This window comes from Pistacia vera, unplaced genomic scaffold, assembly GCF_008641045.1.
Source record: "Pistacia vera cultivar Batoury unplaced genomic scaffold, PisVer_v2 Contig171, whole genome shotgun sequence".
In the NCBI taxonomy this organism is placed as follows: domain Eukaryota; kingdom Viridiplantae; phylum Streptophyta; class Magnoliopsida; order Sapindales; family Anacardiaceae; genus Pistacia; species Pistacia vera.
The window spans coordinates 686,095-713,520 of record NW_022195801.1 but is presented as its reverse complement, the minus strand read 5'-3'; the positions used below and the strand labels follow the sequence as shown (position 1 = coordinate 713,520).

At 38.8% G+C, this 27,426-nt stretch overlaps 2 protein-coding genes across 2 annotated transcripts; one reads left to right on the top strand and one right to left on the bottom strand.

Moving 5' to 3' along the window:
* The first annotated feature begins 23,074 nt into the window (after positions 1 to 23,074).
* Positions 23,075 to 24,709, top strand: LOC116125802 (berberine bridge enzyme-like 15). The gene has a single exon (XM_031411513.1). The coding sequence runs from the start codon at positions 23,075 to 23,077 to the stop codon at positions 24,707 to 24,709; it is 1,635 nt and encodes a 544-aa protein (XP_031267373.1).
* A 374-nt stretch (positions 24,710 to 25,083) lies between these two features.
* LOC116125777 (probable small nuclear ribonucleoprotein G) lies at positions 25,084 to 27,324 on the bottom strand. The gene is made up of 4 exons (XM_031411493.1): positions 27,249 to 27,324; positions 27,126 to 27,148; positions 25,355 to 25,476; positions 25,084 to 25,251 (listed from the first exon to the last, which is right to left on the bottom strand). The coding sequence occupies exons 1-4, from the start codon at positions 27,281 to 27,283 to the stop codon at positions 25,189 to 25,191; spliced, it is 243 nt and encodes an 80-aa protein (XP_031267353.1). The 5' UTR covers positions 27,284 to 27,324; the 3' UTR covers positions 25,084 to 25,188.
* Between the last annotated feature and the right edge of the window lie 102 nt (positions 27,325 to 27,426).

The window sequence follows — 27,426 nt, the reverse complement described above, 5'->3', positions numbered from 1 at the left end:
TGTCATCAATCTCCAAAAGAGAGTCCAAACGTACCAAATGGGATAACGAATAAAAATTAAAAGCTCAAAACTAAAACTTTTAACAGGAAATAAATTAAACATATTGAGCAGAGGTATAGCTGTAGGCAATGTTCTGAAACGGACCGGAACAATGACCGTTCAAGGGTCGGTTTTGGTTTGACGGTTGGATCGGTCAGTTGGACCGTAATTTAAAAATCATTTTTAGTCCCTAAAGGTTTAAAATTCATCAAAACACACCCTATAATACTCCCTTAAGGTTTAAAATCTATCTAAAAACCCCTGTCATGGAGATTCTAGTGAGTGGTGACGGCAGCGACGATCGACGGCCAATCGAAGCTGGAATCTTGGGGCTTTTGATGTGTAGGTGCCGGCGACTCTGATGATGGGGCAAGGAGTTCCACGGCGCCGGAAATCGCGGAATCAACAAAGAACTCTGACGGGGTGAAGTTAGGTGGACGGCGAGCGACGATGGCTGGACGACGGCACTGAAAATGGCAGGGTTTTGTAGTGGAGATGCCGTCAAGTCTAATGGCGGTGATTTCTCCCTCGATCGGTGCCGGAATCCGGCGGGATTCAACTGCGATTGGACCCGATTCGGCACTATTCGGCGGTCAACCGCGGTCCATCCGGTTAAATGTAGTTAAAGGTTTTTTACGTATTCCGGACCGGAATGCCGCGGTCACGGTCCGACCGGACGGTCCAGTCGGGTTTTCAGAAACTTGGCTGTAAGGACACTGTACAGTGTACACTGTACACAAACATCGATTCGTTTTGAAAAAGTTGGCTTTGGCCTTAAAAGAACTTGAGTTTCCTAAATCTTTTAGGTTGTGGTCCTCCTTACGCTTGCATTTCCACTTGGTTGTTGACAAGTTCGGATGGTTGTAGAAGTACTTTGCCTCATACCCTTGCGGAGTTCTAGCTGCAATCAAATAAAATTAACAAAATCAATATAAAATAAATAAAGAGATAACTAAATTAGTGTTCAGATTCCTACCTGGCTATACGAAATTTGATCATGATTATTAACAGTTTCTCCTTCTTAAAAGCAAACACAACAAGAAGTAGGGCAAAGTAGCGGGGAAAAAACGATAAATTATAGCTGTTTTTCACTCTTGCAACTGCTAGAATTTTTGAATGAATAAAGTAACTAATTGGAACACAGAGAAGACAACCTCCACCCACGCAAGTTCCTTCTCAGCTATTTGTTTAAATGCTGCAGTGGTTCTTTTCCTGATATAAAGCATATATGGTTTATAAAACCGAAGGCTGACAAGAGAAATGCTGCAAGAAGAAAATTCTTTTGCTTTCCCATATAGATCCAACACCAATGATATTGCCTCAAAACTAGGAAAAACACCGAAAGAAACCTGCAACCTGTGATTTAGAGATTAAGGTTACATAATAAGATATGAGCAATAATTTATATGAGCATCTTTCTCAATCTTAATCAATAAAATGACAATACTTCTCATAATAACAAATTCCTTCATGCATCACTAATTGGTTATACTCAATCATCAAATAGTTCGATATCTAAGAAAGAGTAAGATGAATATGATAAATGAAAATGAGTATTTCATTTTCAAGGATTGAAGAGCTAGTTGAAAACCAAGAGAGAAAGAAAATAACATAAAACGAAAACGAGTAAACTTCATCACCAAAAAGATCCTACCACCAAAAGCACCAGAGGGAGGGTAGAGAATATGATAAATAGCATCAAAAAAATATCCTTTGATATGTTGGAAGAAGTTATTTTATAGAAGTTCTGCCAATTTTTCCATTTTCGCCAAACATCATTCACAAAGTATAAATCAATTGTTGTTTTGCCCAAAATCCCTGCTATGCATACATTGACCCAATACATAATAGACGTTAATTTTTCTTTATGTTTTATGCTATACCAACCTGGTCATATTTAGGAGACATATCTTGCAATCTCTTCATAATGTCTTCAACGATTTTCTCTACAAGTTCGGGGTCAGGCCCAACAATAACAAAAGAAGGAAACAATAGTGAGTATTAAGTAGATCACAAAGAGATAAACACAATGTAATCCTAATTTCTATAGGCTACTTCGTCCATCCTGAACATGCATGAAAACATCTCCAATAAAATCTATTTTCAGTGTTATCGACTAAAAGTAATTACACATTATATTGGAATTTCAACCTTAGCATTTCACGTCTTTAAAATATAATAAATAGCTTGAAGTATTTTATCTCAATGTGCAGAACACATAAACTCTGTCTACTGATATATTTTAATACTCAAGTAGATCGAATAGTCTTTAATTAAATAAATTTATTTCTAAAATATTCTCGAGTGGAATATATGTAATGAATATATTCTATAACTGACCCAAAAAAAAATCTGCATAAAGTGAAAGTATATGTAAAAACAGTAGTTCACTAATAACCTGCCAATCAAAGCCATAAATATTACTGCTTCTTCCAAAGCGCTTTTATATCCACTAATGTTTGTGGGCTCTCCTTAAGTTGTTCTTCATCATAGCAATCTTTTCCCAAAATCCCAGTTTGTCCTTACGTCTGATGGATCTACGTGATAATAAACTGGTATTACAATCTGGCCGTACCGATTCTTGCATGCAAGAATCTTTTCAAGTCTTCAAGAAAAACATAGAGAAGCAGCATACTTTTCTGAGAACAATAACTGAAATCTTTGATTCTTCAATTGCATGTACAATAGATAGCGGAATACATCTCAGGATCAAGTTGGTTATCGATGAAAGTCTGAACTTTTTGCTACGTAAAGCTTTATCGAGATGATTGATAAAATTGTTGCGGACATCTTCGCCCCTAAAACAAAGGTAAACATCATTTTCTCGAGTAGTTAAAGACGAAGAAGCCATCAAGTGTCGATGATGAGAGATTCTTCGGATACGACAAATACAATGGAAGAAGAAGAGGAGGAAGAGGAGCCGAAAGAGGAGTAGACTTCAGCGGTAGATCAGAATTACATCTAAAGCAAAATTTCAGGAGGTTTTGCTATTATTTCATACTTCTGGGTTTCTTTGTTTAACACATAAAATAAAAATAAAACCTTTTCTCCGCACCCAGCTCCTTCCACCCTCTTCTCCCGTCTCGACGACGCACCGCACCCACTCGATCTGCACCCGTAGAACCTCTCCTCGCGTAGCTTCTATTAAAACAATGGTTACTACGAATCATGATAAGAAATATGAAAGAGACTATATTTAGCTCTTAATTATTATTAATGTATTATAAATCTTGGATTTAATATAATGAGTACGTTTCTTTTTTTTTTTTTTCTTTTTTTTTACTTGAATTAATGTTATCAATGTAATTTATTGCTACAGAGAAAACGCCAGCAACCTTCCAGGAAATTCAGTGGAATTCCAGGACAATTATCAGCCTTATCTTTATCAGACTTGACAAGAATGTGTACACAATGGAATCCTAGGGAGGTTTTTTTTTTTTTTTTTTTTTTTTTTTTTTTTTTTTTAATTTACTTTGAGTTTATTGTTATTAATATAATTTATATGCAGAGAAAACGCCAGCAACCTTCGGAAATTCGGTGTAATTCCATTACAATTACCAACTTCTACTTTTTCAAACTTTGACAAGAATTTTTTTTTTTTTTTTTTTTTTTTTTTTTTTTTTTTTTTTTGAGTTATTGTGTTATTAATTATGTTCATAAAAAATAAAAGGAAAATGATATATTGATACATTTCCTATATATATAATTTGAGTTATTTTCTCTATTCCTAATTTTTATTTATGATAGAGAAATATATTTTAATTATTCTTATTAGTTCACTTGCAACCATTTTAATATCTTTTTTTAAAATTATTAAGTATACAATAAGGTATTGTTGTATGATTTATATTGATTACATTTTTATTTTTGTTATTTGGATAAAAATAATTGAGCACATTTCATTATTTTTGTTTCCTTATTTTCAATTTTCAACAAAATAAAATATTTTTTACTCTTTTTCTTACGTTTTTTTTTTTTTTTTTTATTTTTAAGCAATTTTTTTCATTGCTTTTTAAATTTTTCACATATCTTAAGAAAGTTTGATGCACATTTTTTAAAAACCAAGATTTTATATCAATAATACTATACTTATAAAGTTAGAAATCTTTGATAATTGATTTGACAATATCTTCTTAATTATAGGATAATATAATATCTATCTCTAATCATATGTATATGATATTGTATCTAATTAGTTTATTACTATGTAATTACACATTTGATATAATAGCGTAAATAATGTTAAATTAATCACAGAGTATAGGAAGATGAGGCAATATTGCCTAAAGGCAAAGAATTTATCTCCCTTGATTAGTCATTCATACGATATCTCCTCTTTTTCTCTTTAATAAGCGTACTCCATTTACAAAGAAAATACACAAAACCTTCCTTGAAATCTCTCTTTTTTCAACTTTATTCATGTTTTCCTTTTTTCTTATTTGACTTGATTTTAGAATGGGAAAGCAAGTATGAAAAGGTCATTTTCACAAGCATAGCAATAACGTCTTTTTCACAACCATGACTGGGGAGCAAAATTAAAGAGTAAGTATAAGGTCAAAATGTGGTAGGACCAACCGTAGAATTTTCATGAAAGAAAATCTTAATCAAAGGAAACACATGCTTATGATAGGTATCTTCTTTAATTAATTGGTTTTGCAACGGAAGTTCAAGAACAAATTAACCCCTATGTAAATACCTTCTCAAATTGTTACAAGAACTAAGGCTCGTTGAAATTTTTTCTTGAAGTTTCTTAGCTACTTCGTTGAAATTATTATGAAATTTAAGCTAATAATACAACTTTAATTTATCTCTTTTCAAGGGATTTATAATATTATGTAAGGGTGTGTATTGCTATGGAGGGGTGAGCATGAGTAAATAGTAGAATCGAAACCGATGGGTACCCATTTGTCAGTTCTAGGTAGGATCTGGAACCGACCCTGTGTAGGTCTGGGTCTGATTCCACCACTTCAGGAGTTAGACCCAAACTGAGTTCCAGATACCTGAGGTGGAACAGACGGATACTTTAGGTGTATTTGTAATTTTTATAGACTTTGGGGTGTACTTGTAGTTTTTATGGGTATATTTGTCATTTTTAGACTATTAGGGGGTATAGTCAATTTATAGGGTACCCAGAATCGGAACCGGAACGACCGGTTCCGGTTCTATGATACTCATTTGTTGAGTCAATATGATCAATGTTGTTTGTATTAAGAACGAGTGAGAGACTTACTTGTGGAGTGTTTGCTGATCAATTGTTTCTAGTTGCATCTTCACACTGAAAATAATTAGTGATAGAAGAGAGACAAAGTAATTGAGTGATTAATGAAGAATTAACGTTAGTGATTTGCAAGGACGAATTTTTGCTCATGATTTGACAGAAGGGAAAATCGTTCTCATCAAAAAGTTGCACCTCTAACAATGAAGACCCTACCTAAGTTATGCAATAGGAAACTTTTGTGTAATGAGTTGTAGGCAATGAATGTGCATTTGCCGGAATGAAAATCAAACTTGTGCTTGTTGTAAGCCCCACGGTAAGGGTAACAAGCACATCCAAAACATTTTAGAAAATTATAATCAGGTTTGGTATTGAAAAATTTTTCTAAGGGAAAGATATTGTGAATGACAGAAAAGGGCATTATATTAATGAGGTATGCATCTTTACGAAAGGATTCCTACCAATAATTCAATGGCATATTAGCTTGAGCTAGGAGAGTTAGTCAAGTCTCAACAAGGTGTTTGTGATTCCTCTTAATCTTACCATTTTGGTAACGAGTGTGTGGACATGAATATCTACAAATGATTCAATTTTGTTGCAAATATGATGAGAAAGCAATGAACTCTCCTCCCATATCAGTTTGCAATACCTTAATGTCTCTAATTAATTATTTTTCAACAAGTGTTCAGAAGTTCTTGAAGGTTTCTAGGGTTTGTGACTTCAATGTCATAGGTATATTCTTAGGGCCAAAAATCATCTTGGGCTTGCCGAGGCCCAATAACGAAATAAACATGTCACGGCCCAAAGCCTCAACCCAATCCCAATTGGGCCTACGCTTAAAATCACTTTGTGAACTACCGACTCTACTAGTTGGGCTATCCTAAGTTAAGCTAAATTGGGTTTCAGCCCATTAGCCTGCAACAGTCCATAAATAGGAAATCAGAATCACATTTTATTTCCTCTTCTACTAAGATTCCAAATCTTACTTAAACTATTAAACTTAATCTGATAAGGTCAAGAAATCATATCTCTTTCATGATAGGGATTATCTCCCAAAATAGGACATAGTGTCTTGCTAAGANATTTTCGTTTTTATTAATAGCTTTCACTGTTTACAAGCCTTTTATAATACAAGGCAAGGGTAAATCAGTAAATCCCAAACTACTTTAATATTCTAATAATTATACTCACTTTTCACTTGAACATGTGATTCTATGTGAAATGACCATTTTGCCTCTATTGAAACTTTTATGGAATTCCTCTATAAAACTAGTTAAATATATTTACTATAACTATAAAATAATCCCTGCCATATTTCTGAATGTGGGTATTACATATATATTTAAATAAATTAGGATGGCATTCAAGGTTTGAAGCTGCCACCGGGCGCTCAGACTCACGAAGTGATGTGGACCAAATTTGTCGCCTTGAGACGGCATAGGAAAGAGATGATCCAATGGGACATTCAAGTTGCGGTCTACACCATTGTTTTAAAATATGACCCAGCTTGGTCGATTCAACCGGTTCAACTAGGATCTAGGGCCTTCACCTAGTCAGGTTACCAATTTTCCTATTCACAGAAAAGCCTAGAAATCAGGACAACAATCAGCGAACAATTGAAGGCTGAGATCTTGGAGGTTTTGAAGAGGAAAGGTCGATGAGTGAAATGGTGACAACGGAGGTGATTTTCGGTGAATGACTCGACTGAAAATCGCAAAACTAAATCGGCGATAACATTGGCGAGGCAATCGAGGGAGGGATGAGATAGGTTTTGGTCATGAGGCTTAAGGGAGTGTTTTCATGGTGATGAGGAGTGTTGTTGTCGCCGGAGATAGACCTTATTTGCCCTGGTTTGTTGACATTGGCGATAGTGTTTGGGGTGTTTTTGTAAGATTTCAAACCTGTATGGACTTGTAAAATTTTGGGGTGTTTTTGTTGGATTTCAAACTTGTGGACACAGATCAACCTGGGACCCAGCCACTTTGCTAGGTTTCACCTGGGTTGGTTATTAAAACACTTATCTACACTGTTTTATAATGTCACTTTGCCCTTCAATTAAACCAACTAAATCCGGTGGCATGTCACATGTGATATNTCACCCAAAAAAGAGGACTCAATGTCCTACTAGGATTCCAACCCCTTGGGTTCACTATAAAAACAGAGGCTTGCCCTCTCATTAGGCATGCAATCTCCCATAGTCAATCTATACTACTCAAAACCATCTATTTGTTTCAAAAGTTCTTGCTCCCAAGAACCCGGCACCTCTGCCGTAGTCCTAGCCTCCGACAAGACTCCTAGTAATTCTTCATCTCCTTAATTCTTATCAACTAATCTCTTTCAGCCTTGCTGACTTGAGCATCGAAGTGCCTATGGCAAACACCACCCCGATGTTTTTCGGAAGCTTCACGCTTGCCCTTTCATGTGTGCAGGTCTAGTGGATTGTCAGCGGCCTCAACCTTATAAGATCAGACCTTATTTTCATGATGGTAGATTTTTTGCATCAACAATTTGGCGCCCACCGTGGGGTCCTGACAGTCATCTGCCAACGATGACTTACAACATGGGAGGCGACATGAAACTCCTTTTGACTGACAATGTTAATCAGAAAATCCCATCACGATAAGAATTTTGTTTTCTTTATATTTCTTCGTTTGTTTTATCTATTCACATGCCATATTATATCAATTCGGCATATCATAATTTATTTTATATTATATCCATTCAACGGGTAGTATAAGACCTTGAAGCTCATATTATTGTTCTAAATTAATAATAGCTTCATATTATTGTTCTAAATTAATAATAGAGTAATAATGTGTGAGAGTTTAAAATGTTGTTCCTAAACCACTTGATTCATTGACTTTGCTTCAACAATCTATCTTCTCTAATCCTCTATTCAGATAAGGCAATAGCTTATGTCTCTAACCTCTCTACACGCACCTTTTCACTTCAATCATCAAACCACCAGGTTGTCTGCCACCATCATCAGAGCTTTGCAATGCATTACCCACCATAAAACTAGTCAATTTGTTCATTCAAGAATATGTTGCAATACGCCAATATCTCCAAGACCTCCGCTCCATTAGAAGGTAACTCAAACTTGACCAACCTTGATCCAATCCCAATTCAACTTCACGGAGATTTGCCACCACTTTGAAACCCAAAACCCGTCCACTCGTTCTCCTAAAATTGCCCTAACAACGTCTCCAATCATACAGTTAAATCCTAAAAACACAGCAATAATCCTTTCAAAACACCTAAAGTCATCTACTAAGCATGAAGAGAAACCCCCCAAACAAAACCTGCTTAAGTGACGCCACCCTACTCTCGCCTAATCTCCTTACCCCACTGTATTCCAAAACTCCAAACTCAAAACATCGCCCCTTCCCAACCAATATATATATCAACTCAAACTACCCTCACAACACAATCTCCAGCACACATGTCACAAAAGCCCTCACGCTTCCTGCTGTTTGCAAACTTTCCACTCCCTATTGCAACTCAACACCACTAAACAACACGAGTAGTCCACTCAATGATATTTGGGTCTACACATACAATATCAACGTGCCCATTCAGTTTAGCCCAAAAGTGAATCACGTGCCCACTCAACTTCAACTGGTTTAGCTCCGACATAGAAACTAACACCCCTCTCTCCACTCGGTCTAGCAATCATGGGTGGTAGCACTTGAAGGGGAAAAGGTATGTGTCATTATCTTCTTTTAACTACCACTCTATTTGGTTAAATCTTTCTCTCTTCAGCCCATTACTTAAATACATGCAGCCCATTTTTCCATTTAGCTCACTCTTTATTCAGTCCATAACACATGCATGTCATGCATATTGACTCTCCATTTGGCTCTTTGCTTAAAACATGCATGCCATGCATGTCACTGCTCCAGCTTCAATCAAATGTTTTCAACTACAAAGTCGGTCACATCGACTGGGCCACATAGCCCTCAAAGTTTTCAACTACAAGTCGATCACGCTGACTCGACTGCAAGCTCCATACAAGCTCCACTTGACATACACCTTCGATCAGCCTTGCCCAATTTATGAGTTTACACCTTCGATCGGCCCAGCCCGATTCACGAGTTTACACCTTCGGATCGGCCCAACCCGATTCACCAGTTTACACCTTCGGAACGGCCTTGCCTGATTCATGAGTTTTCACATCTTCAATTGGCCTAGCCCGATTCATGAGTTTTCACACCTTCAATTGGCCCAACCTGATTCATGAGTTTACAACTTCAATCTACCCTGCACGATTCATGAATTTACACATCCAGTCGGCCCAGACCGATTGAAGGGTACTTGCACCTTAAAATTGACAAGTCATTGACCCAATCCACACAACGATCCATCCGACCTAACGAGCTGCTATCACTAATCCACCCAGCCTGCACTCATTCGATTAAATCTACTCTTTAAGCTAAATACTCTTTAACTTAGAGAGTGGGGGGCTAACTGTTAAGGCCAAAAATCGTCTTGAGTTTGCCAAGGCCCAATAACAAAATAAACATGTCATGTCCCAAGGCCTCAACCCAATCCCGATTGGGCCTACACTTAAAATCACCTTGTGAACTACCCACTCTACTAGTTGGGTTATCCTATAAGTTAACTAAATTGGGTTTCAACTCATTAGCCTACAATAGTCCATAAATAGGAAATCAGAATCCCATTCTATTTTCTCTTCTACTAAGATTTCAAATCTTACTTAAACTATTAGACTTAATCTAATAAGGTCAAGAAATCATATCTCTTTCATGATAGGGATTATCTCCCAAAATAGGACTTAGTGTCCTATTAAGATTACAAATCTTACTTAAACTATTAAACTTAATCTGATAAGGTCAAAAAATCATATTTCTTTCTTGATAGGGATTATCTCCCAGATTCCAAATCTTACTTAAACTATTAAACTTAATTTGATAAGGCCAAGAAAACATATTTCTTTCTTGATAGGGATTATCTCCCAAAAAAGAGGACTCAATGTCCTACTAGGATTCCAGCCCCTTGGGTTCACTATAAAAACAGAGGCTTGCCCTCTTATTAGGCATGCAATCTCCCATAGTCAATCTACGCTACTCAAAATCATCTATTTGCTCCTAAAGTTCTTGCTCCCAAGAACCCAACACCTCCATCGTAGTCCTAGCCTCCGACAAGACTTCTAGTAATTCTTATCAAATAATCTCTTTTAGCCTTGCTGACTTGAGCATCGAAGTGCCTACGGCAAACACCACCCTAGTGTTTTTCGAAAGCTTCATGCTTGCCCTTTCATGTGTGTAGGTCTAGCGGATTGTTAATGGCCTCAACCTCACGGGATCAGACCTTATTTTCATGACGGTAGATTTTTTGCATCTACTAGTGAAATACTTGGAACATAATGAGCTCCTAATTGACAAAAACGAAGCAGGTCGCAAAAAAGCAAGAGTCGCCAGGTTCACCATATATGACGGCCAACTCCTCAGGAAATCATTCTTCGGTCCTTACCTCAAGTGCACAGACCTAGAAGAGGCCAAACATGTTCTCGTCGAACTCCATGAAGGCGAATGTGGAAATCATGCATGGGGACGCAACCTTGCATACTGAGTGATCACCGCTAGATATTATTGGCCAACCACACGCACTGATTCGGCTGCTTATGTTAAGAAGTGTGACAACTGTCAGAGGTTCGCCCATGTCTCACACCTCCCACCCGAGCGACTTCATTCCATCCTCACACCTTGGCCCTTCATGAAGTGGGGAATGGATATAGTAGAAAAGCTACCGACCACACCCGCGCAACGAGTCTTCCTATTGGCTGTGACAGATTACTTTACTAAATGGATCGAAGCCGAAGCTTTCGTACAAGTCAGAGACCGAGAGGTAAAAACTTTTATCTGGAAAAATATCATCTACAGGTTTGGGATACCAAAGGAGATCATCGCCGACAATGGATCTCAATTTATCAGTTCAGGCTTCAGGGATTTCTGCGACATGTAGGGGATCAAGTTAAGCTTCTGTACCCCCCGCAACCCTTAGCCCAACGGCAAGGCCGAGTCATCAAATAAAACCATCATACATACATTAAAGAAGCGACTGCAGAAAGCGAAGGGTGCATGGGCAGATGAGCTACTCGAAGTCCTCTAGTCCTATCGAACTACAGCAGTACATCCACGGGCGAGACTCCTTTCTCTCTCACATACGGATCTGAAGCAATTATCCCTGCCGAAGTATCAGTTCCTTCCACCAGACTCCAATGGGTAGACGAGGAAACCAACAACCAGAACCTGTGCCAGAACTTGGACACCGCCAATGAGCTACGCGAGCAGGAGAGCATCCGTAACGCTGTTTACCAGCAGCAAGCTGCCCGGCACTACAACTGTAACGTTAGGATTAGAACTTTTAAAACTGGTGATTAGGTCCTCCACAAGGCCTTCCAAAACACTAAGGAGATCAACTCTGGCAAACTCGGCCCCACCTGGGAAGGCCCTTACAAGATCACCAAAGAAGCAGGGAAGGGTGCCTACCGACTCCAAACTCCCGAAGGCAAAGACATAAGCAACTGTTGGAATGCAGTCCATCTCAAACACTACTACTTTATGGGGAACTCATTCATCTACATGTTCGTTTTTCTTTTTGTTTTCATTTAAAAGGGATGAGTGGGCCTATCCACCTAACGAAGTATTATTCAGAAATTTACATCTTCGAATTGACTTGCTCGATCAAATGATTTTTACACCTTCGGATCGATCCTGCTCGATCCATAAATTTTTTACACCTTCGGATCGACCCTGCTCGATCCACGGATCTATACCTTCGGATCGACCCTACTCGATCCACAGATTTTTTACACCTTTGGATCGACCCTACTCGATCCACGGATTTACACCTTCGGATCGACCTTGATCAATTCACGGATTTACACCTTCGAATCGACCCTGCCCGATCCATGGATTTTTTACATCTTCGGATCGACCCTCCTCGATCCATGAATTTTCACCTTCAGATCGACCCTACTTGATTCACGGATTTATGCCTTCGGATCGGCCCTACTCGATCTAAGGATTTACACTTTCGAATTGACCTTGCTCGATCCACGGATTTACACCTTCGGATCGGCTTTACCCGATTCACGGATCTACACCTTCGATCGGCCCTACCCAGTTCATGAAGCTACACAATCAATCGGCCAGACCGATTGAATGGTTCTTACTCCTTAAAATCGACAAGTCATCGACCTAACCAACAAAAAGTCTACCACTGGGCCGCACCAAAATCACAACACAAGCATAAGAGTTCAACCCCTAGTGCATCTGCGAACAAAGAACCAATCAACAACTCACTCCCCATCCAAGAAAACATCAAAAACAGAATAGCAAGTGTAACATATAAACAGCCTCAAACGACTCAGTTCAAGGTACAATAAAGGCACATATGCCAAGAAAGGGCATCGCATGCCCCAAAATACATCAGCAAAACAAAAACAAAGCTAAGTTTCATCAATGCGAGTCATCTCCCCCATCTCTGACTCGGTCGCTCTATCTCTAGCGCCAGCACCCATCCCTACAGCTTGGTCGCTCACACCCTCAATAGTCGATGGCCCCGACTGGCTAGCAAAGTCGAGCACCTGCTCATCAATCTACTCTTCCGCATGCCCAACTCCCTCCTCCAACATCTCTTCCATGAGCTGGATGTCCTCATCCCGTGAGAGGTCTTCCTGACCTTTTACTCGAGCATGAGCTCTCCTCGGGTCCTAATAATGGCATCATTTGCAATGGTGAGGCACTGCTCCTTGAGAGACTCAACCTCTGCAGTCTTCTCAACCAACTCTCCCCTCATCATCTCCGACTCACCCTTAACCTCCCTCAGATGTTGTTGGCTCTCCTGCTCTCCTTTTAGGTTGCCGTCTCTCTCTGGCGCAAACTTGTGTTCACCTTGGACACATCCTGTATCCTCTTTTCCTGCGCCACAACGAACTTCCTCAGATGAAGACTGCTCATGAATGCCTGCACATGAATGCCTGCACAACAAAACGATTTCATCAGTACAAAACCACGATGAATATAATAAAGTAAAACTCCTGCCCTACCTAAAAAGCACAGGATACCCCCCAGTCAGTGGCCGCGACCGTACCTATCTGGTTCAAACAAGTCTCATCCCCTGGTAACAAGAAGGAGTTAGCCAGTTTGCTCATAGAAGCCACGTCAGAATAGGTCGATGCGGAAGTCAAAATCTTGAAGGTGATCATCTTAGTTTCTTCATCCAAGACTGCTGTCTGGGATGACCCAGCTCCGGCTACGGGCTGACGACTCGGCGGTGTTGCCACCACATCCTCCACTCTTCTATCCTCTTTAGCTGAGGATTCCCTTTTCCTCTTTTCTTGACGTCGGGCAATGGACTTGCTCGCACTGGGGACGGTCAGCTTCTTCATCAATCTCTCTGCAAGGGCAAACTTTCCAACGGTTAGTGGGTTTAGCCTAGACTTACCATAAGTGGTATGATTGCAGTAGCGAGTCAGAAGTACATCCCAAGTCTGCTTCAACGAAGGGAAGGGAATACCTCGCTGAATCGCTTTGACTCGCCCATAGATGGCTTGTTAGAGGTTGGACTCACCCAATACTACTCGTCAATCCCTCTGCGCCTTGGGAAAGGCTAGCACCTTTTGGGTCTGCCCGTCCAAGCCGTCTCCGCTTTGCCCGGCCCGATTGAACTCAAGATCCGCAAAGAAGAAACACAATAAGATTTAGTAATTAAAATACAAAGAAAAGAAAAGATTTCTCACCACTGGCTTACCAAGTGCTGGGAATGTCACTCTAGCGTCTCTCCCCAAAGATCGCTCTACCTCTCACAAAGAAATACCGATCCTTCCAGTTCTTGTCACTTGAACGAAGATCGGTCACCAGGTAAGATTGATCATGTGTGACGTTGATAAGATATCGACCATTCCCCTTGTTGTTTTCCTTCAGGAAATACAAATACAGTAGCTTATGCAGCCCAAACATCACCTGGTTCTGCACACAAAGGTCCTCCAGTGCCATTAGCAACCTCTAACCGTTCGGCATGATCAGAGACGAGGCAATCATGAAGTGGTTGAGCACCTACCAGACGAGGCGAGGAATGGGAAACCTTAGCCCGTCATGAAACCACTTCTCGTAAACACTCACCTAGCATTTTGCCTCTTAGTTGACCCATTTGTACGACCGTAGCGCCCTAATCTCGACTGAATCTGGAATGTAATACATTGTCCAGATCCGCCACACGTCATTACCTTTTAGCATGGATGGATAATCCCTACTCAAGATACCACTACCCTGTTGGCTCGACTTGTCCTCAGAGGCACCACTGGACAATGATGGACTACTAACTCCTTCGAAGTCTTCCCCACTCTCTTCTTGCCTGCCCGAACCACTCGGATTAGCAGCACTCGTCCCTAGTGCAGCTACGTTCACACCGGTTAGTATACCCATCGGAACGCCCCTTTCAGGCATCATCACCATGGTTGGGGCACGCTCGTACTCATTCCCAACATCTGCCTCAGTCCCACTCAAACCACTGGACTCCAAGCCAGACATTTTAGCCTACTCGCCTTGTACCGCAGACTAGCCTATCCAAGCCCACAACCTGGACTTCTCAAAAATCAGAATCGTTGCTCAACCTATACCTACCGAGCTTCACTCCAAGTACACCTTCATGACTACTCATCCTTCAACGCCGATCGACCTATACCAATTAACACAATTTGCCATATTCTCCAAACTTCTCACAAAGTTAGATCATTAATCGACCCTTACGGCCAACTGACCTAATCCCCAAATTTAGCAACTACTTTGTTCTGTTCGCCCTAAGCGACCGACCCAAGTTCAAAACCTACACCCCTTTCTAATGACTTCACTCGCCCTGGGTAACCGACTGACTACTCGGTCGGGTTGACCGGGTGACCTACCTACCCCTTTGAAGTTGTTTCCTTTTGGCCCATAAATCTTTTTCACTCGATTCGGTCAGGCAGACCGACCGAGCAGAACCAAGATATTACTTAACTCTCCTTCCTCTTCTGTTCTCCATCCAAAACCCGAAAATGCCAAACAAAAATTAGACAAATCACCAGTAATTCACCAAAGACCAATATTCGAACCTATTCTAAAAACCAAAACTCAGGCTTCCTCAAAATCCAAGCAAAACCTTTCAAAAAGCAAACCAAAATCTTCCCAAAACACAACTCAATCTCTTCAAAAAATAGCGCACAAACACAAAGAAAACAAGGAACCAAACAGAAAAAGCAAAGAAGAATGAGTTTTACCGTGAAAATGGCCAAATCTCGAAATCCTTTGAAGCTGTGAAAAAAGCCTATGTTTCAAAGAAAAACATGAAGAAAGAAGGAAAATGGGAGATGAAACGAACAGTCGTGAGCCCAGATACTTATCAGCAAAAAGGTGTCAGGTAACACGTGTCACCACAGGAGTGGACATATGTAATACCCCACTTGAGGTATGTAGTTAATTTATTGTTGCATTGCTTGAATGTTTATTGATTTGTTCTTAATTGAGCTTGCATGTTGTTATTTTTGGTTGGTTGGCCCTTAGTTGAATTTTGTTAAAGTTATTTTGAGAAAAAATGTGAAGGAAATCCCTTAAACTTTCATTAAGGGTAAAATAGTATTTTCACTCAAAACTAGTTTATTTTGTGGGGAGTGAAAAGAGATAGAAAATCATAGAGAATACAATGAAAGTGAGGGCATTTTGGTAATTGACTAAGGGACAAAGATGGAATTTCTAAGAAAGAGTAAGGGCGAAATGGGAAAGTGAGTTTATAAACTAAAATGTTAAGGGTTTGAAACCCTTATTTCGTTATTCCACCCCCACACTTCTCCTCCTTTTTCTCTCAAATTTTCATTCACTTCTCCAAGGAATTTGAGGGCTTTTGAGTAGATTTTCATAGGGTTTTGATTCAAGGCATCAAAAGGTAAGGATTCTTACTTTAGATGAGAATTTGCTTATGATTTGTTAATGTCTTATGTTGTTATTGTTTAAATTTGTAGATAGAGGACAAGATACAAAAGGGAAGGAGAAGTGCTAGAGAAGTCATTTACCCATAAGGTAAGTAAATCCAACCAAGTTGAGATTCAAGAAATCTTTTGAGTAGAGATTTATGAATGCATGTGTATGTTATGCTTGTTGAGAAATTGAGTTGAGATGAGTATTTATTCTAGTGTTGTTGGATATACTTTAATTATGAGAAGTGTTTGATGTGTGAAGAGAGATTGAAATTGAGTTGAAGTTGGAGGAGTTTTGTATGAATATTTTTGGGAGTGTTTTCCTTGGCAGGAATTATGACTATATGAGGGAGTTTTCCTCCCATTTTGGATGGTTAAGAAGAGAAGAAAAGTTATAGTTAAAGTAGAGTTCTTGTATGCACATTAGTTGTTTGATAAAATGCGTAAGTGAAAACCTGGTAACTGCCCTGTCACAGCCGTGACCTTCTGAGTGATTTTTAGACATCTTAAAGATTGAACTGGGTTGAGACCAAAAAATCAAAGTTATAGCCCTGTCTCTAACGAGACCAAAACTATAGCAATCCGATGTGTATAACTCAAGTTATGCCTTCTTGAGCATGACCTATGCAGAATGACTATCTTGGTGCAACATTGCATTTGTGCGTTTCATGAGTGCATTAAGGAGCATGAATCATCCATATGCATTAATTATGCATTAGAGAAAGAGTATAAAAAGAGTAGAGAACTTTGAGTGTGAGCTTTATTAAGAGAAAATAGAGAAAAAGAGAATAGAGTAGGTTGTGCGATGGGAACCCATGAGTAATGGGTAGAGTATTCCCGCATGTATGCCGCATTGAGAGAGCGGCATGAGTATGAGAGAGAGAAGTGGTGTAGCCCGTGAGAGTGCATGCGGATGAGAGCTATACCCGAGAGTACCCAAGAGAGAGATTATACACTCACATGGCCAAGGGTTCCAAATCCATGCATAACCGAGTCTGATCAGTTGAGAACGAGTAGAAGTCACGAAGAACTGGAGCGAGTCTCGGCCGTGCCCTTGGTAAGATGGGGCCGTGACTTACTAAAGAGAGTTAGTAGAAAAGAGTTCTAAGAAAGAGAAACAGAGAGAGAGAAACAGGAAGAGAAAACAGAGAGAAGTACAAAAGAGAGAGTAAATGAGAATTTGTAAGGAAAGACTTAGAGAGAGAGAATTACGGGGATAGATAACTAGAGGGTTTACTTACTGAGCATTATTTGTGCTCACCCTATTGTCTTTCTATGTTTTTGCAGGATTTAGGTGAGGACATGGTCGGGTGGACATCGGCACGCTAGGATGAATGGCTACACTGTCTACATAGTTTTTGATAGTTTTGTTTATGATACTAATTTTGTATAAAGAATGTATATATTTAATAAAAGAAAATTTTGGGCCCAACTATTTATGTTATTATACATGTATTTTATTATGTATATTTTTATGAGTATTTGAGTAGGAAGTAGCTATTACAAAATCGAAAACCATGAGCTTTTGATTTTCCCGCCCAAGTTTAGAGGGCATCCCGATCGTACATGTGTCAAGAAATGTTCGATCCAACTACACTCAATCCCCGAGGTAACCATTCGTTTGGTTTATCCTACCAAGCAAGATCGACATCATCGTACCTGACCACCCTGCCTTAGTTATCAAAAATCATACCAAACACCATTTTATCACTCAATCGCTCCAACTGAATGAGTGACTACACTGACCGGCTGGTTCGGACTCGACCAATCCTAAAGCACCGTAACAAAGTAGGGGCTCATGCGACCCACTCGGCTGGCGCACCGACTGATTTCACCCATTTGGCCTGGTAGACCAAGCCAATGGACCTTCAGCAGACAATTCTTCACTTCCATACCAAGTCGGACACACCGAGCTAGTACATGTATGCTAGGTTGTTCGCCCATTCGGCCCCATGGACCGATCAACCTAACCCCTTTGGGTTGATCACATACCCTGCCACGAACAAAGGCACCGAGCTTGTTCGCAACCACAAGTCACCTCAGTCCGACCCATCAGTCATACCAAAGAACCGACCGACTGCGAGCAGGGTCATATGGTTAATCGATCAACCGGATATGCTTCAGACGACACCTACTCTCTAAGTTAAGCACTCCTTAACTTAGAGAGTGGGGGGCAAACTATTAAGGCCAAAAAATGTCCTCAGCCCAAATAAGATAATGCGTCTGACAATGAGGAAAAGGCCAGGCCCAATCCCAATGTGGCCCAAGATAGAACTCCCCGGATAAATCCCATTCGATATGAAGTATAGCTGGTCCATACCATATGGACACAGGCCTTCTAATCCCAATACACCCCTTGGACCTATGATCAAAGCCGGAGCCCACAATCACCTACCGATCACATTCCTACTCGAACACTAATAAGGTAGTCTACTACCACCCAACTCCTCCAAGGTCCGTGTCAGAGTCATACTTGGACTCCCTTTCACGCCAGGATAAGGGGGCCAAAGGATATATCCCTGGAGGAAACGGATTACTATGAGAACTCCCAATCCCACCAGGATTGGGAGATTGGACAGTCACTATTTAAACAGAGGTCGGCCCTCTCACAAGGCAGATTAAATTACACCTTCAGACCCCGGAGTTCCCGCTTGAGAACTTCACATTACAGCTATAGTCACAGTCCCCGACTAGACTTCTAGTAACTCTACTCCCTAGCCCTCACTAAATTAGCCCCTTTCAGCCTTGCTAACTTAAGCATCGGAGTGCCTACAGCAAACACCACCCCAGTGTTTTCCGTCGCTTCACGTTTGTTTCTCTACATGTGCAGGTACAGCAGATCGCTAGTGGCCTCAACCTCACGGGATCAGTCTCTCCTTTCGTACAGGTAGATTTTTACGTCTACATATATCTAGGTGAATCTGGAGTAATTATCTAAAACGCTAATGTTGTGTTTGGCTCCACTGGTAGAAGGTAGGTGTTTGACCTCAACATGTATTAGCTCAAGTGGTTCCTTGGTTATGGTTTCAATGCTAGGGTGGTGTTGCTCATGCAGTTTACCAAGATTACACAAATTACAAAAATTCGGATTTGACTCCATGCTGCTAGGTGTATGCATTTTTAATGATGAGGTGGATTTTTAAATTGATTTGAGAATGTTAAGACCTGCATGTCCTAGCCTTTTATGCAAGAGATTAAGATAATTTCCAGAATCAGCAACTAAGCAATGTTAGAAACAAAATGAAATTCATTTGTATTACTAGATTTTCTAGTATGATCACAACACGATGAAGATATATTTTTGTCTATATTTACATTTTTTTTGGTGAAGACACCTATTATTTTTCAACTTCTTTGAAAGCATAGAGAGAAATGCATTGAACCTTTTTGTTTGTGATTTTTTAACAAAACTTTCAGTGTAAGGTGCATCTTGTACAACCCATCCTCGGCAAACCCTTAGAGCAATTTTCTCCATATCAAGTTCTTAATGAAACAGCATTTATCATGAAACACAACGCACAAATTATTGTCACCAATGAGTTTGGATATACTTAATAGGTTTTTTGTTAATTGTAGCATAACGAGAACATTGTGAAGTTGAATTGAATCAGAGTTTAAGGTGGGAAGTGATACCTTACCAAAGTGAGAAATATTGAGAGACTGATCATTTCCAACAGTAACTTTCTCTGGCACATGATATTCACTCTTCATACTCAAGTTATTCATGTCATTGACGATATGACTTGATGCTCCACTGTCTATATACCATCCTTTTTCATTGTTGTTATCAGAGGTTGTAGTTGAGCAAGCTTGATTTGAGTTACTCAGAGTTGTGTTGTTGCGGCTTGGAGGCACAAAATTTCTATCAAGTCGATGATATCATATTTCAACAGAATGGCCATATTTTTGGCATAGCTAGCAAGTAGGTTTGTTACCACCTCCACTTTTGTTACTAGCATTTCTTCCTCTTCTCCTTCCTCTGCCTTTGGGGTTTTGATTTTTGCCAATCTTTCTATTGCGGTTGTTTTTGGTGTAGGCAAACCATGTTGACTGATTTGGTTGCATTTTGAAGGCGGTGTTTCTGTGTTTGCATGCATTCGCTCAATTCTAACTTCATGGTTCAGGAGAAGGGTGTAATTTTCTTGAAGAGATGCTGTTTTTCCTAAAGAGTAGCAATTGCAACAACAGATTCATATTCTATTCCTAGTCCTCCTATAATCCAGGATACAAAATCGTCTTCAGAGATGAAGTGTCCAGCTAAGTTAAGCTCATCAGTATAATCGTTTATCAGTAATGCTCAATTGCCCTTTCCTCTTTTCCTTATGTTCTGAAGTCTGAGATGCATAAATGTAACAGCTCGATACTTTAGATGCAGGATTCTGGATTGGGACTAAGATGCATAATGTAATAGCCCGACCGACTATCAAGATATTGTGATTTTTTCTCTTACGAGCGTGTTCATCTTGATTCAAACCTATAACTTCATCATTGGAAACGAATCTGGAGTACTAACTGAGCTAGTAGCCCGATTAGTACTCCTGATTCGTTTCCAAGGATGAAATCCCAGGTTCAAATCAAGAAGGATGTGCTCAAAAGAGAAAAATCAAGACACTGTGAGTGCATGAGAGATAAAATGAGTAGAAATAAAGCACGTCAAAGCTTGAGAATTTTATTCATCAAAAGATCCAATATATACACGTTTGATAAGTGTTCTAAGGCATTCCAGATTGACATTTTAATTTGAACCCATTCTATTCTGATAACAAGTAAAAAAGCTAAGCTTTGATTATCAGAAGTATTCATGTGAACGAAATAGAGAAGCAACAGGAACAAAATAATAATAGTTAAACAAAACAAACAGTAAACAAAGAAAGTAATACGCGCGATTTACCCTGGTTCACTCAATATAGGCTACGTCCAGCTGAGTCAATATTATTGCAATATGCCTCACCTCTCTCGTTTACAATGAATGAATTGTTCTCACACTCATAACAAGAGAAAATAATGTTTATATACTAGGTTTAAGGGATTAAACCTAGTTTTACAAGAATTCCTATTCCTAAGCCCAACCCAAAAAGGAATTAATAACTTAAAAGGAATCCTACAGCGGTTATACATGGAAAAGCCCAAAACCGCCTACGGGCTCGGGGGCGCTGCCCCCGCGACCCCCGCCCGCTCACCGGAGAGCGGGGCACCCGTCCGCTGACCGGGCAACGGGACCCCCAAGTGCGTCTCCGTTACCCATTAATGCTGAAATAGTCGACAACTCCAACATCATCTAGAGTTTACTAGATAAATCGAGCAGAATTTATTCATCAAAGGATCCAATGTATACATGTTGACAAGAGGAATAAGTACAGGCGAACCCAGGTTAAAGCCCAATGGAGGATCCCTATATAGAAAACCATTTGAAGAAATTATTTAGTATATCTGATTTGACCCCGTTAACCATCATAATATGAAAATGTTTTTCTATATATTAGTCTTATTCCAGGCAAAATTTACCAATAAGATATAAGCTAAAAAAAAAAAAAAAAAAAGTAAATACTACTTTCCTTTTGTTTTCATGTTTTGTTCATTTATACTTTAAGATTGAAAAAACGAATTAAATAAAAGATCAAATCGTAATATACAATATCGGTAAGTTAAAATAATAGTATTGATTCAAAAAATTATTGAATCATTATAAAGAACCTAAAACTTATGTCGCAATAAAATTATAAAATATATTTTTTAAATAATAAAAATGCATTAAGAATATTTGTTAATTCTATATTGGAGAAAAAAATAAATAGATAATATTTATGTTTTGATATTTTATTATTGTGGATCGTTGCCTCTACTCAGATCATTGTCTAGGTCCGCCCCAGGCTATAAGGTGAGCTTCCTTGATTGTTGCTATCTTGTGTCATGGGTAGAAAGTTTCACATCCAAAAGACTCATAAGCGTAGAGTTTCACACTCAAAAGGCTCACGGGCTAGGAGTTTCTCACTCAAAAGGATAACCTGTTAGATGGAGCAACTTCCTCCTTTATAAGTCTAAGACCTTCTTGATACGCTTCCGATATAAGACTCGTTATATTCTTCCCCACCTAATCCTATTACATGGAGGCCCTCACCTACCCGTCCACCTCACTCTTGTGTGGACTCACAATCACACTTGAATGTCCCCGCTTGGGTGCTTTGCGAACATCGAAAGACAGACCGAGTCTGCTCTGCTACCACTTGTCATCGGTTAAGAGTTTCACACCTAAAAGACAAACTTGTTAGGTGCAGAAACTTCTCCTTTTATAAAGCCAAGACCTCCCCAATATGCTTCTATGTGAGATTCGTTACACTTGTCATCAGCTGACCTGAGAGACAATTTGTTGGTTGATCAGTGCTGAATGGGGTGCTAGTTGTGCTCTCCCTTCTCTCCCTTCTCCTTGTACGATTGAATTGTTGCCGCCACTTTATCGATTTCTCTCACAAAACAGAAGTGTTAAGGAAGACAAAATCTACAGAGTAGTAATGTACAAATTTAACTTCAATGATGTGACCTTATTTTAGATTCTCTAAAATATATAATCACCTAGTGTTTATGTATTTGTAAATAATGATACAAAATTATTGGAATTTTAATACCTATGATGCAATTTTCTATATATATTAATCACAGTCAACGATAATAAGTACTTAAAGAAAATTTGTTTACAATTTTCAATATTAAACGGTTATTACTGTCCAAAGATAAGAGTTAAAAACATGTGAATGGTCGCAAATAGCGGTTAAAAAGATGTGAATGGTCGCAAATAACTCGAACTTTCCCTTCTTATACTGAAGCTAGAATTAATTAAACTTGAGAAAATGAAGTTTCCAAGAATCAATTGCAATATTTCACTTGTTTCAATACTCATTTTGTTGTCAGCTTCTTGGACAATTTCATATCCAATTCAAGAGAGTTTTCTGCTATGCCTAAATAATAATTCTCAGCCTTCCATTCCTTTCTCAGCTTTTTGCAGCAAAAACGATTCTTCATTTTCTTCACTCCTGCAATCTTCTGCTCAAAATCTCAGGTATTTGGAGCCTTCAAAGCCAAAACCTGAGTTCATCTTCACACCTTTGCATGAATCCCACGTCCAAGGCGCTGTTATTTGCTCCAGGGAGCTTGGAATTCACATGATAGTCCGCAGTGGAGGCCATGACTATGAGGGCCTCTCTTATGTCTCAGAAATCGAAACGCCTTTTATCGTTGTAGACCTGGCGAAGCTTCGATGCATTAGCGTTGATATTCCTGATAACAGCGCCTGGATCCAGGCCGGTGCCACAATTGGTGAAGTCTACTACAGAATTTCAGAGAAAAGCAACACTCATGGTTTTCCTGCTGGTCTTTATACAAGTTTAGGCGTTGGCGGGCACATCACCGGAGGTGCTTATGGCGGCCTGATGAGAAAATATGGCCTTGGAGCTGACAATGTTATTGACGCTCAAATTGTCGATGTTAATGGCAGAATTCTCGACCGAGCAGCCATGGGAGAAGACCTGTTTTGGGCTATAAGAGGAGGTGGAGGAGCAAGTTTTGGAGTTATTCTTTCCTGGAAGATAAAACTTGTTCCTGTGCCACCAATTGTGACAGTTTTTACGGTTAACAAAACCCTGGAACAAGGCGCAACAAAGACTCTCTACAGATGGCAACAGGTTGCGGATAAACTTGATGAAAACCTCTTCATTAGAGTGATCATTCATGTGGCTCCAGTCACGGATAGCCTGAGAGCTGTCATAACTAAATACAACGCCTTGTTTCTCGGCGGAGCTGACAGACTTCTCCAGATTATGCAACAGAGTTTCCCCGAATTGGGTTTAACTCAACAGGATTGTATCGAAACGAGCTGGATTAAATCGATGCTTTACATGGGTGAACATCCAAGTGACGCCACACCAGAAGTTTTACTTCAGGGAAAGTCTACATTCAAGAACCATTTTAAAGCCAAATCAGACTTTGTCAAAGAACCAATTCCTGAAACTGCGCTTGAAGGGCTATGGACAAGGCTACTTCAAGAAGAAATTCCATTGATGATATGGAACCCTTATGGAGGCATGATGAGCAAAATTTCGGAATCCGAAATCCCATTTCCTCACAGACAGGGAACCCTTTTCAAAATCCAGTATGTTAGTATGTGGCAAGATGGAGGTAAAAATGCAGAAAGGCACATAGATTGGATTAGGGAGCTTTACCATTACATGACTCCTTATGTGTCAAACCCCAGGACGGCTTATGTTAATTACAGGGATCTTGATTTGGGGGTGAACAAGAAAAGTAACCCGAGTTTTGCAAAGGCCAATGCTTGGGGTGCCATGTATTTCAAAGATAATTTTAAGAGATTGGTGACAGTGAAAACTAAAGTTGATCCTGATAATTTCTTTAGGCATGCGCAGAGTATTCCTCCAGTACGCAAGACAAGGGGGAACTTCTGGAAAGTCTGGAATCATAATTCTGAGTAGTTTATTTTGTATTGAATAATTGTTTGGTTGATTGATTGATTAAACAGAATAATGATAAAATAAATGCCTCATGGTTTAAAGTTTAAACCAATGGATAGTTCGTTCAGGGGTTTGTAAGCATAATCTAATCTCATGCTTTTACTCTTTAACAAACCTGAACTTCAAGGCATCAAGGAATACAGTATGTTCACATGCAACCGTCCTTCCATAATACCAGTTCTCTGTTCGATATGCTTCTCCTAAGCCCTTTCGGCAATCTGGAATGAAAGGAAAAGGGCCTAACGTCCTGGGATTACAATTATGTGACATCTTCAATACCATACTAACCAATATCTTTTTTTATATTTCTTTTTATGCTAAGAAATAAACCAACATTCATTATGAATTCATCCGAGTTTGAAACTTAATAAACTCATATTATCCATAATACATAAGAGTAGCAAAATACATTAGATCAGCATCAATGGGAAAACCAAAGGTCACTGGGCTCTGCTTACAGGTTCAAGAGCTTCAACTGTGACAACACTGTTTCCTCTGATAACCTGCAGCAGACATGTAATACTAATAAGAAAAGACTGTTACAGTGTCATTGCTAGATTGGAAGTTGATTATCCGCAAACAACAGGAAAAGACAAAGAGACTCACCACCATCCCTATATCAGTTTTCTCATTGCCATTCACATCCACTGTGTTGTCAACCACAAGATTCATAAATTGATCAAACCCACGAAGCGTTCCAACAACCATCCTGTTAGCATTCAGCTTGACTGTAGTACAAATACAGGTTATTTGTTAATTTTTTAAAAATAAATTAATAATCTTCCAATAAATGTCCATGATATCTACAAAAATCACTGACAAACAACAGAATGAATGTTGATCAATGTTATAAGTCTGGCAACACCCTAGAATTATTCTCTTGTTTATTTCTAAAGGTTGTTTATGGGAGAGTATCACAAAAAGGTTTACCCTGATCAGTTTAGACAGGCAAGAGACAAACATGAGATCGCAGCATTCAAAACTTACCAATAAAAGAATCTAAAAAGCATTTTTTTAATAGCTAGGAAACAAAGAAACTATATTGAAACAAAATAGAATACATGAAAAAAAAAAAACTAAAAAAGCATTTAAATACTGAGAAAGAATCAGATAAAAATCCACCAAAGATATGCATCAAAGTTAACATCAATAGATATGTACAGCCAAATATACAACCATAGATCACTTAACAAGTATTCATGCATAATGGTAGTGAACATGTCTATTTTTCAGTCGAAATAAATTGCTATGCTATAAGGACATAAATGGGACATTAATAATAAATTTAATCCTCATATAGACTTTAATAGCTTTGATATTGGATCTCACTATTGAGTAGAAGAAGTCAATACATCATTTATGAAAACTGAATCAGCAAAAATGAGCAAACAAGGAAATTCAGTAGTACTGCTGGAACAAATGTAAGATAACGTCACAGCCATAGAAAATTTTCTTGGGTTTCTACCTCACTCATTTCCCAGAATTTTCAAACGACTAAGTTTAGTAGAGAGTTATTGTTAGGTACACAAAACAGTGTCCAAACTCAATGACTTAAAAGTCAACTTGGTTCCATAAATTGCAACAGATTACAAAGTAATTAACAGTACATAGCTGCAACTTATAGAAAATGTGCATATGGAAGCTAAGGAACAAGCCCCATAATAATACCAAAATGAAAGGCAAATAACTAACCTACCCACCAAATTCACATTTAGTTAACCATGCGATTCCTCCAACTACATAACATTTGGCACAAGCCAAATTTGTATTTCTGGTAATTTTTCATCTCAGACAAGAAAAAACTCAACGATAACACAATAATGTCAATAAGAAGTTTATGCTTTATCTATTTAAATATAAAAACAGACTTCTGCTCCAGATAGGAAAAAATATAATTGGCAAAGTGAAATAGAAAATTTATGCAGAGTATATGAAATTAGAAAATTAGAACTGAAAGTTTTGTGTAATGTAAATGGAATATCCAGGAAATCTAGGAAGTAGATCAGTTCTAGGGAACCCATTAGCAGGATCTCAACAAAAAGATAAATAAATTGACTAGATATCCAAAATCTCAACAGAATTGTAAAATGTAACAGCCATGAATAAACTGAACCAAACATTTGAGAAATATTAATATAGCCATGACATAATCCCAACAAGAAAATAAAATAAATAACTTAACAGAAAACCAAATACTACCTGATTTAAACTACAACCATCATAACAAACTAAACAAAAACTTGAACCTGTGTATAACGATTGTTATAATAACCTAATTTTAGCAAAAATATAACTGTTATTGCCAAAAAAAACAATAATAATGAAATTAAATTAAAAAAAAAAAAAAAAAGGTGAAATAGCATGGAAGATAACTTACTCTGAAGCTTCTTGTCCATGTACCTGAATCAATGCAGAATTCAAGATCACAATCAGAATGGTGAATTAAACAAGAAATATAAATTAAAAAATAACAAATAAAATCGAGAGTGAGCGCGATTACTTCTTCAAATCCGGAGGCTGGCCTGATCTGCTCATAGCGCAATTGACTGAGAGAGAAAACAAGCAAGCGAGTGTCAGAGAGCATAATTATTAAAATTAGGAAATAAAAAAAAAAGGATAATATTGAATACACACATAATTGAAAATTTAAATCAGGAATTAATCAAAATCTCGCAATG